Here is a 12,178-nt window from a genome sequence, read left to right as displayed (position 1 = left end):
AAAACAAATTTAAAAACCACTAATAAAATAATGCAGGTCATCTTGAAATGTCTTCAGGAACCTGAAAGAGATGTTTAGTTTTCTACATATAGAAGAATATCCCTGCACAATATTGTTATTTTCTACATTTAGAAGAATCTGTTGAACACTTATATTGACTACACATGGAGCTATCTGTGCTGTATTAAAGAACTATGAATACTAACATCAATACCTCCATGTGTAGAACATGTTGATGCTGCTTCTGTTTATACAAAATATTGATATATTGCCCTTACACAGGGAACTATTTTTATCTCAATGCTCTACTATTAGGCTTCGCAACATCAAAAAGAATCTGTACAATATCAATATTGTCTAAGCAGGAAAGAATCTATGGTATAGAGATATTTTTCTAAATATACAAGAAATCTGTACAATATCAATATCTTGCTTTGTACTGAAGCTCCTAGAAGTAATAATAATAATAATAATAATAATAATAATAATAATAGTAATAATTGTGAGGAACTCCAAAAGGTCCCTCAAAGTTCTTCTTCTTGTAGGACTGTACGGCTCTAAGGCAGCTACTATGACTTCTTACATTTTATTATCATTAACTAACACAGGGCTTAACAACTTTAATCGACCACCTGTCTAATTTGTTAAACACTCTCTCTATATATCGACCATCCAGCATCATAAAGTGCTTTAATTCGCTCTCAGCTCTCCATGTTTTACCATTTTGAACAGGAATGAGGAATTTCAAACTGGATTCACCTTTTTATACCCAAATCTGAGCCACTGGGCTTCTCTGGGAAGTCAGAAATTATTCATTTAAACACTAAAAAATAATTATTCTGTTCAAAAATGCAAGTAAATGACTATAATTTGACATCTTAATCAAGAAATAATAATGTCTTTCACGATTTTTTTCATGTAAAACAGTAAATTTGAAACTTCATGGATAATAATAATATTATTTCAGCATTAAAAACACACAGAGCGTCTCCTTGCTGGTGTATTAACCACAACAGAAACATTAATAAAGTGACCAGTGCTGTTATTTTAGGGCAGCTGTGGCACAACCTTCACACTGGGTGGTGGTCTGATTGATTTGTTGGGCTCTGTGCGTGTTTAGTGCTATTTAAAGTTGTTTTCCATCCTCCTCTTCCTCCTCTTCATCGCCGCTCTGTCTCTTTAACGCTCACCAGGGGGCAGCTCAGCTCTGCGCATGCGCCCTGTGCATAGCAACTCTTTGGGGCAACAGAGGAGGCAGCGGGCGGATCGTCGATGCGCATTTTGGGGACGAAAAGAGGTAAGAAGGAGCGTTAAAGTCACCGTTTACCGGCAAGAACGGGTCGGACGCGGAGTAGAAACCCGGTAATGTTCACCGGAGGTCCCCCTGGTCGACCTCTCGGTGCGGACGTCCCGCCGTTTGAATCCCGTTAAACCGCATCCGGAGCCGGAGACGCACCGATCCTACAAATCACCGGCGGCTGTCATCAGCGCGGAGCCGCTAACCGACGCGTACCGGAGGGAGAGCCGGCCTCTGTGGAGCCCGGGTAGCGGCCCCGGGGCCCTGTGGTCGCTGTACCGGGGCGGCGGCGGCGCTTTGTTTGGGATGTTTCCGCCGCCGCCGCTCGTCTATTTTGAGCAGCGGATTCCGGTCCATGTGTGAGTGACCAGCCGCCGCCATTGGTCACCGTCGGTCCGGGCAGAGATGAGTCGGTTAAAGCCGAACAACAGCCTCCTGGATCGCACACACTCATCTGTTCTGTGGTGGTTTTAATCTGTTGTTGACTCGTGGAGGCTCCAGGAAGCTTTATTTAATGCGTGAAATCTTTAAAAAACAAAATCAAAACTGGATGTCAGGATTCTAACATACTGATGTGTTGGAGAGAGTTTAAATCTGACAGTGTGAGAGTTGAGAATCACACTCTGACATACTTTGGTGTCCTATTTTACACTTTATCTTACTAATTATATGACATATGTGGATTTATTTGGGTGACAGCTGTTTATTTGAGGTAAAAAAGTTCACCTACACACTGATTTTAATATTGAAAAGTGTGTTAATTTATCAAACTACATCAAATATGGTGGAAAAAGTGTGTTTTGTATTGTGTCTGGGCGACCTGTTGCCGTATGTTAATGACTATAGAGGTCATAATTTATTATACATCCTGTGATAACGTCACTGCTGCTGTAAAATGGCCAAAAAACAAGTTAATATGACAGATAAAGTAAATAAATCAGACTTTAGCAGCAAAATAATGTCCAGCTGCTCAGGATTCAACTGATTTAGATCCTGTCTCCTTGTTGGGGTCATTTATAACCATAAAAAACAAATTAAATTCCAGTTTTGTTGTAATCTCATATGAATCCTGCTGCAGGTGTTTAATTAACTCAGAGGAAATAGTCTTAAAGAGCTGGAAGCAACACATTAAACTTAACTCCTGGCTGATTCTGTCTCCATGTTGGGAATATTTTTTATAATTTTAAGTAATAAATGAAGTTGTGCTGCTGTTTTGAAGTAACCTCACGTGGATCCTGCTGCAGGTATTTAATTAATTTAGAAGAAATAGTCTGAAAAAGCTGGAAAAGACGAATTAAACTCCAGCTGCTGGTTGATCCAGTCTCCATGTTGGGAATATTTTTTCTAATTTTAAGTTATAAATTACATTTTCCTACTGTTGTGAGGTTTCCTCGTGTGGATCCTGCTGCAGGTATTTAATATACTCAGAGGAAAGAGTCCTACAAACAGATGGAAGCAACAAGTCAGCTTCAGTTCCTGTTGATATGATCGTTTATTCACTGAAAATCCATGTTTCAGTGAATGAACTTGACCCTTCACTTCTGGTTTGGACACAGAAAAAAAGGGGATGTGATGTCAACACACAGCTCTGCATCGTCTCATTTTCCTGTAAAGGAGTTTCACACGAGGCCAGAACTTTCACAACTGATCCGACTAATCGCAGTTACCCTCAGTCATGTGACGGCGGTCTGTAGTCATTACATCCTGTACGGTCTCTCACAGGGTCGTGTTTGTTGTGTCGGATTTAAAGGAGTATTTACAGCAGCTGCTTATCTTAAGCGGTTGTTGAACGGGGAGTTTTGGTTAATTATCATCTGACTTGTATCAGCAGGTTCAAAGCTAATGTGTGTTTGGTTTCCCTACAGATAAGTCACCCCGAACAGACTCGCAGGAATCATGGGGAGTGGTGAGTTCATGGACACTCAGTTTTACACAAACTTCATCAGAAACTCTTATCTGACTCCTTGCTTTTCTGTCAAGTCGTCTTTGACACTCTGGAATGTGACTCTTTAGGTTTCAACAATTCCTATTCTTTCCTGTTTCTCCAGCATTTTCCCTGCCTTTAAATTCTGCTGCCGATCACGTCCCTGACTCTATAAATCACAGTTAACTCACATCAAACATTCCTCCGACATGTTGTGGCATCTTGTCTGTCGGAGAGTTTGTGTTGATGTCGTGGACGTGTGAAACAGAGCTCCGTCTGTCCAAGTCCATTCTCCCAGTTTCTCTTATGCGGCCCAGGGACGGATGCCTAAATCAAAGGAGCTTTTGTTTTTATGCAGAAATGTGGGCACTGAGCAGCGCTCGGCTCTGCTCTGCTGCCTTTGTTTCGGTCCCCACCTCGCTCCCTCGCTCTTTTCTGGCTTCTCTCAGCATCTCTGTCCTTCTAGCTTCACTTTCAATACACTTGCTCATTGCTTAATTCCTCCCCTCGTTGCTGTTCGGCTCATTCCTACTTTCCCGTCTCATTTTCTTGTCTCTGCTTGTTACCTTGATTCATGCATGTTTTTTTTTTCCCCGTCAGGCTGTGTCCAAAATCATTCAATCAGTCGCTGCTCCCTGTTGAAACTTACTAAAGAAAACACCTTTTTTTCTTTGTTTGTGCTGCGATTCATCGCTCTGCTTCCATTAAACATGTCAATACGGATTATTATTTTTCATTTTAATGTTTTTGGGCCATAATTCATGGATTTGTCTCGTGCCTGTTGTCATTTCGGTAAACTACACATATAGAAGAGGTATACTATGTAGATATATTAGATAAAATACGTCTCAACACTATAGAGTACTTCTTAACGCTATAAAATCTGACTTTTAACAATATAAAATACGTCCTAATGCGATAAAACACACCTCAACACTACAAAAATACGCATTTTAATACTATAAAATATGGAGTAGCACTATGAAATACACATTTTAACACTACAAAATACGTATTTCAACACTATAAAATACTTCTCAACGCTATAAAATACGACTTTAACATTATAAACTATGTATTAACCGTAAAAAACACGTCTTAAAACTATAAAGTACATCTATTAGCACTATAAAATGTGTCTTTTAACACTAGAAAATACACCTTGACGCTAAAAAATACGACTTAATACTATAAAATACATTTTAACATTATGAAATTTGTCTTTTAATACTACAAAACATGTTTTAACACTACAAAAGATGTCTTTCAACACTTTAAAATACTTCTCAACACTAGAAAATACGACTTAACACTATAAATTATGTATTAACCCTAAAAATACGTCTTTAATCTATAAAATATGTCTTTACATTACAAAATACGCCTTTTACACTGTAAAATGTGTATTAACACTATAAAATACTTCTATTAACACTATAAAATGTGTCTTTTAACCCTAGGAAATACATCTTAATGCTAAAAAATACGACTTCAGACTATAAAATATCTCTTTTAATACTATAAAATACGTCCTAATGCCTTGAAATACATCTTACTATTACAAAACACTATTCATTATGTATTAACCCTAAAAAATACATCTTAACACTACAAAATACGTCTTTTAACGCCATGAAATGCAACTTAAAAGTATAAAATACATCTTAACTCTGTAGTTTTAACGCTTAAAATATGACTTAACTCTAGAAAATACGTATAAACACCACAGAATCTGTATAAATCCACCAATCCTTAATCATCCGTCTGTCATTCTTCTTTGATGCAATGCATGATGGTCCTTTTTCTTTGTTCCTGGGATACTTTGAGGGACTATATATGGTGTAATAACTCTAATTCAACAAAACGTCAAACCCACTATGCAGTGAGCAGTGTCTGATTTGGGACTCAGCTCCAGTCTTACGTTCCTTCCCTCGTCTTGGCCTCCCAGTGTTCCTGCCGGCGGACGCGGCCCACTCGGTGCTGCGACGGCTGCGCAGGGCCAACTTCCTCCTGGAGGAGATGAAGCAGGGCAACATCCAGAGGGAGTGCCGCGAGGAGATCTGCACCTACGAGGAGGCCCGGGAAGCTTTCGAGAACGAGGAGAAGACGGTGAGGAGATTCAGTGACGCACCACATCCAGCTCCTGCTCTCCTGGAGGTTATACACACTGGAACAGAAAAGTAGACCACGATAAAACGCCTGACAGGAACCAGTATGAACCACATAGTCTGGCTGCAGCTCGTTATCACAGTCGTCCTGGGCAGGGATGCTGTGACGGTGGCCTTTAATGTCTCATTTCCATATAGGCTGCATTCCAACATCCCTTCTTACATACTGTAGAGAAAGATTTGTATGCCCCAATAGATACTATGTCAAATGTAGTACCCCAAAGCTACCAGGATGTCCTCCAACATCCACGCTTTTCTGGCCGTTCTTACCCACAATCCTCTGCACAGTTCTGTCAAGTGTTTGAAAGACAAGTCAACATTAGGATGGATACTCAGGAACTCAATATTACAACAGAAAGCCAATAAAAAAAAGCCCAGATTAGCAAAAAATGAAGAAATAGATTTAAATACAGCAAAAGATACGGACGCAAAATGCAGAATTTTAACATAAACAAATCCATACGACAAACACCAGTAGTTGTAAAGCTCTAAAACCTGACTGGTGACACACCACGGGGCTGAAAGTTGAGCTGAAACCACTTTTTCTTAAACTTCTGATTAAAAAATAGGTTTAGAAATTGGCCTAAAATTGTACAGAACTAAAGGATCTTGGTTGAAGAGAGATGGAACCACAGCGTGTTTAAAAGAAGATGGAAAAATACCATTGGTAGGGAGCTGCTGGTGATCGGTGAAACGTTGAACCCAACCGTGTCAGTAACCTCTCTAATGACCTTTATGGAGCGGATAAACAAAAAATATTCCTGTTAGCTCCCACACAGCCTGCTACTGGCCCTGTCTCACTTCAACTTGTCCTGTGGCGCCGATCCAGATTGTTTTCTCCTGACTACATCCTTGCTCTCAGAAGCGTCTGCTAAATGAAACTGTAGGATACTGAGGCTGCGAGTGGTTGATTTAATGTGCAAAAGGACTTGAATGCAACTGTGTGTCTAAATAGTGAAGGAGGGAAACAGTTCATCAAAACTTTATCATTCCAGCGGCTAATTGTCTGCAAAAGAAAACACCACAAAACCCTGTAAAGGATGTCTGTCAGCTTTTACCTAATCGAACAGGTGAAGTCTGAACTTCACTCTGGAGGAGCTCTATGTGGCTCGTGCAGAACTTGTGGATGTTTGCAGGATCCGTCCTTCAGTAGCAGCAAATATTTCAGGATGTATACAATAAAAATAGAGACCGGCAGCTGTTTTCTTGTCTGGATCTTGTCTGGGTTTCCCTACAGCTACTCCTCTGACTGCAGGGTTTCCACCTGGTCTTTCATTATTGCGACCAAAACCAGAGCTTTTTTCACATCATCTGTCTTTGTCTACCTTCTCTAGCTGACTGCAGACAATTGGCCATGCTTAGAAAACAAAAACATGCATCTCTGTTAGACAGTAAATGTGGTAAAAATGTTCTTTGTAAGTCTTTACAGCTAATCACTGAAAGAATCCAACAGGGCAGCTGAAATGCACAAGTCAAATCTTCAGCAAAACTTGTGATTTCCAGCGTGCAGGCTGCTGCTGCTGCTGCTCTGAAGTTTTTGTTGTTGTTAAAAACTGTAGCCTGTAGAAAGAAGGAGAAAGCAGCCAGAAATGAGCTGCCGGTTACAGGCTGATACCTGCAGCCTCCATCTGGTGAGTCAGACTGTAAGCCACCTAACAGGGACGGGCGTGTTTTTATTTAATATGACAGTCAGTTGAGTTAGTCAGCAGTTGTAATATCTGCACAGGGATGTTAGCTCAGGCAGGGACTAATGCGTTCAGACGTTTCTTGGCCGGCCTGCGACCGGTTCACCGCAGCTCACGGAGTCGGTAGATGAAACAATTCACAGCAGCTACGCCTACAATTACCCACAGAGTAGAACAGAAACTCTGTCATCTGCTGCTTTAATATCCCGATTAATTCTTTATTTTGAGCAGCAGATGGCCGGCTGCCTGGAAACCTCCGAAAAACACACGACCCAGATCTGGAGCTAAAAAATCCACAAATCAATACTCCCGAGTAGCTCGCAGAAGCAGAAGAGGTGATGTGCTGCCGGGTTCGTGTGTCCGGCGGTGAAACTCTAACTCTGGAGTGGTCGCTCGTGGAATGTGGGTGTTTTTTCAGGAAGTGATTATTATCAGCAGGAAGAACAGCCCAGTGCTCACGAGAGAGGGAGGCGTATTTGGAAAACCATTGTGAGAGGCCAGAGAGCAAAGTCACGCAGACGGACGCGCACAATCATGTGCTTCTCTTGTGTTTGGCTGTTGTCGTCCGCTGCCTTTGTGTCGCCGTAATCCAGATAAAAAAAGTATTTATACAGCGGACAGTTGGCCTGCTGTGACCTTCAGTTTTTATTCATGAGATATGTAACGTTGCTGCTTCATCAGTCGAATAAAGTGACTCCGTGAAGGTTTTAAACTCACCACAGTGACAGAAGGAGACACACGGGACCATATTTGTCTTTCACATTTGATTGGACAAAGTGCATAAAACATAATAATGTACTAATAAACAAAAGATTAAATCTAAACTGCCCAAATAACTGGTTCATTTATGATTTCTTCAGCACTGATAAACGATCATCTGAACTACGACTTTAACAACAGCAAAATAAAAATAAGACATAAAGCACACGATGTGAGCTGCTGTTAGATCCCGACTCATCCTGTCTCCATGTCAGGAATAATTTATAACTAATTAAAACAAATATTGTGTTTTAACTCTAACAGACGCTTGGCAGCGTTACCAATCACTAATCAATAACACAAATAGAGGTGCTGTGATGCTAACAGTGTGTGTGTGTGTGTGTGCTTATTAACCTCATCAGCACTGGTCGGACGTCATCAAGTGCCACAGGAGACTTCGTCATGGTGGTCTTTTACGAGCTAAACTCCCATAATGCTCTCTGCTGGTCAGCTCAGAGATCCAGTGACCGCCTCATTCATTCATTCAGTCTTTATTTCAAACATATATAAAAAAAAAATAAAAAATAGAGAGAAAGAAAAGAAAACAACAATATATATACAAATAAAAAATAATATTAAATATTAAGACTTCATGGTGTGACAGGCACAATACATCTATACCCATATCTATACATACACATATATAAATTCTGTTGCCACTCCATGAATAGTTGAATCTAAAGGAGAGAAAACGTTCTCTCCAAAAGTGTTTGACTAAATAAATCATGTGTCCGAAAGGCAGCAGGAGGAAGCCAAAGCTTGTCTCCTGTAGTCAATCCAGTAATAAACAGAAAGAGTGCACCTACCAGGTCCTACAGCCAGCCTGAAATACATTGTCTTACCTGCATGTCCTTCACCTTCTGCCGTGCTGATTTGTTAAATTATTAATGCAAATAAATCGCTTCAGAGACGCTCACGTGGATCCTGCTGCTGTTTGTTGCTGCAGGTATTTAATGAACTCAGAGGAAAGACTGGTCTTGTCCAAAAAAGTGATCTGAGCTGTTTCTCTCTGTTGTCATATCTTTATTTTCAAAGACAGTTCAGCCTTTAATAGATGTGAAATTATAGAGAAAAGTGAGTGAGACGGGTGTTGTGATGTTTCAGGGCCAATACTGGTGCTGAAATGTGGATAAATTCTCCCCGAGTCACTTCTCAGAGTGCTGCTGCTTGTGCCTGTGTGTCCACTAATGTGACTGTATGCAGATTAGACTGGTGCCCTGCTGAAAGTTATATGGAAATGTGGCCTGATCTGACCTTGTAAGATTGTGACTTTTACAGAGAAGTGAGCAGGAGGCTCCTTCAGACATCAGCCAACATGTTCAGCGGCCGTCAGATTAACATAAAGGAGTCTCAGGGGGCTAAAGGTCACGCTGTAGCTGCACGAGTCTTACCTCGATGACAATATGTGCCGTCTCTTGATGGTTCTGACCACGTTTGTCTGTCTGCAGAGGCGGTTCTGGGATGAGTACGTCCGGGAGAGCAGTCCGTCAGGAGGTCTGGAGACGGTGGTGGGAGGAGTCCACTCCCTCTACCTGATCGTGCCGCTGCTGCTGGTCGTGCTCATCATCGCCGCCGTCGCCATCACCGTGTGGCGATGTCACTCCCGCAAGCGCTCGCAGCGCAGCCCCAGCCTGGGACACTCGCACCACAACCACGTCCTGTCAGTGGTGTCCATGGACCAGTGGGGGCGGGATTACCACCACGGTGACCAATCAGAACTCAGCGTCCACAGCAGCCCAGCTTACCCGGGCTCGGAGCTGACGTCGGGGAGAGGGAGCGCCGGAGACCCGCCGCCGTCGTACGAAGAGGCCGTGGGCCACACAGACGTCCAGATAGAGACCGAGCCTCCTCCGCAGTACGACGACATCATCAACACCAGCTCCACCAGCGTCAGAGGAAAGTAAACGTGTCTCTAACCACCACCCAACAGAAGTCCTAACCACACTAAGACCATCTTATTGTTTAGCAGTGCTACTGCTGTGGTATCACCAGCCTTCCCCATTCCACACACACACACACACACACACTATTAACTGCCGGGTCAGTGGACTAATGCAATCATTGCTGGAGCCAGCGCTGTTGAAATTTGCACTAACCTTTTATCACTGCGCTGAAGTGATAGCAGGAAGGAGCAAGTGATATTGCAATACCAAAACCAATCAGCACCTCTGCTGCATCTCCTCATCTATGCTGTCACGCTGTAGCGGATCACGTAAGTCAGCGAAGCCTAACAAATGTTGCATGTGGTGTGAAAGACGACTGGTTCTCATTGCCATAAACGACAAACGACTTTTCTACGTGTAGGCTGAGGTCAGACTGATGCTTCACTGACGGTTAGTGCCAATTTTTTTAGACTTTCGAGGGCAACATCGGATATTTTGTACCTGTTTTTAATATCTTTGACCACTTTGTTGTCAAGACATAGTATTTATGGTTTCCATTTTAAAGTTTGTATAACGGAAATGTTCAGAAACAGCATTTCGACCACAGAACATGAACTTCCAGACGACATAAAGTTGCATTAAGACATTTGTGATCATCAAGAGGCAAGAAAAGATCTAAAACTACTTAAGAATCACTTTTAAATATCAGATAATCACATATTCAGAAAGAGAGCAGCATGAGTTTGTCACCAACTGGTTCAATATTTACTCGTTAACTCTGGTTTAATTGATCCGTTGGGAAAAATGAGTCTTTAGGTGCCACCAGTCACGTTTTTACTTCAGATAGCATGAACCCGGTTTGTCTGAGCGTATTAACTGACCGTTCCACATTACCACCAGTAATTTAATTCTTTTTTTTTGGTGTCATAAATATGCCTTAATGCAGATTTAAACAGTCACGTTGCCAAATCACTGCATCAGTCTGACCTCAGGATACACTAGTGAATGTTTTCGGGGGATTAGGGTTTGAGATAAGGGCCGTGGGTATAAAAGGGGCGCTGTTTGTAAATGCGTGTCACATGTGCTTATATCTCGGTAATGCATGCAGCTCGGCCCCGACGCCAGCTGGGATCTGTCTCTGCACCGTTGGTCAGGACTCGCTGGTCCACTTGTGGGCCGCTGACAGTTGCTCAGAACCTGCTTTAACTGTGAAACACCCTCCTCCCTTTTTTCCCATAAAGCAAATGCGTCTTCTGGATCCTTCTTGCTGTGCCACTTTTCACAGGAATGTGGGGCAGAAAGCAGCAGAGACCGGAGCTTTTGGGAAAAAAAGAGTTATCGGGGGAAGATTATGTATTTAACGTCACTACTGATGAAGTCCATGTTTAGCATGTATAATGCACCTCTATATAAATATGTATAGTCTGTATGCGTGGAAGTTACAGTGAGATTGTTTTTTTTTACTGCATAGGAATGCAGTGAATGCATCGGTACTAATGTAACTATACTAGAGTAAGTTGTGAATAATGAAGGCACTTTGTGTTTAACCTTAAAATAAGGTGTTTAAAGCCTTAAAGGGGACCTGCTATGCACATTTCCACCTCTAAAGTTCTATTCCGAGTAGTTTAAAAACAAAAAAAACCCCTTTATTTATCTTAAATTTGCCATTTGTGCAACCATTCAGTTTATTCTCTGATTTTTTTTTAGCTCCTGTCTCTTTAACGCCTCAATCCCTCTTCTGATTGGCCGAATTCTGGAAGCCTGCTGAGGGTCAGCAACCAGTGCTTTTGAGCTGGGTGTGAAGAAAACAATTAAAACCAGCATTCAGAGCAGTTTGAAGCTGAGGTTTTGGCTCACAGGGGTTAATTTACACACATTTACGTCATTATTTGAAACTTTAATATAAACATCTGCCAACGTTGTAACATCAAACCTTTTCGTATGTGACAGAAATTAAGTAACAGCATAGCAGGTCCCCTTTAATGACCCGTAGGACGGTCTGGTTTGACGTCTTCAGCGTCACTCTCAGTAATAACGATGTCACTGTCATCATCGGAAAAAAGTGCTCATAAACTATATGCAATGTTGCTGCATACACTCTAAAACCAAATATATCTGTCTAATTTTCACACTGACGCTGATAAATGTCACATATTTCCCGTCTACACCTCACAGACGTCGAGCACTGATTATTATTATTATTATGCTGTACTTTTTTGTGAGTTGACCTGTGAACCTCAGCACTTGCGATGATACAGAAGTGAGTTGTGCTGGTAGAGGTAGCCATTTTGATTAGGTCAGTTGTTGTACTGTTACTTACAGAGCCCTGTTTTTACAATGCCTTATCAAACAAAATGTTATATAACATTAAACGCAAGGGAACTTGTTATAAATCCTCGACTTGTGCAAAAGCTTGAATTAATTTGTAATAAAAGCATTTAAAATGTGCTGAACGTCGCGTG

The 12,178-nt window shown here is 41.6% G+C and overlaps 1 protein-coding gene across 1 annotated transcript; it reads left to right on the top strand.

Moving 5' to 3' along the window:
* Nucleotides 1–1,231: 1,231 nt before the first annotated feature.
* On the top strand, nucleotides 1,232–12,164 carry prrg1 (proline rich Gla (G-carboxyglutamic acid) 1). The gene is made up of 4 exons (XM_008292038.1): nucleotides 1,232–1,297; nucleotides 3,163–3,203; nucleotides 5,170–5,330; nucleotides 9,282–12,164. Exons 2-4 carry the CDS (start codon nucleotides 3,194–3,196, stop codon nucleotides 9,735–9,737), a joined length of 627 nt encoding a protein of 208 aa, XP_008290260.1. The 5' UTR covers nucleotides 1,232–1,297; nucleotides 3,163–3,193; the 3' UTR covers nucleotides 9,738–12,164.
* Nucleotides 12,165–12,178: the final 14 nt, after the last annotated feature.

This window comes from Stegastes partitus, unplaced genomic scaffold (genome assembly GCF_000690725.1).
Source record: "Stegastes partitus isolate 25-593 unplaced genomic scaffold, Stegastes_partitus-1.0.2 Scaffold780, whole genome shotgun sequence".
In the NCBI taxonomy this organism is placed as follows: Eukaryota; Metazoa; Chordata; class Actinopteri; family Pomacentridae; genus Stegastes; species Stegastes partitus.
The sequence above is the reverse complement of the archived record's forward strand: the minus strand, read 5'-3'. Positions and strand labels throughout refer to the sequence as shown.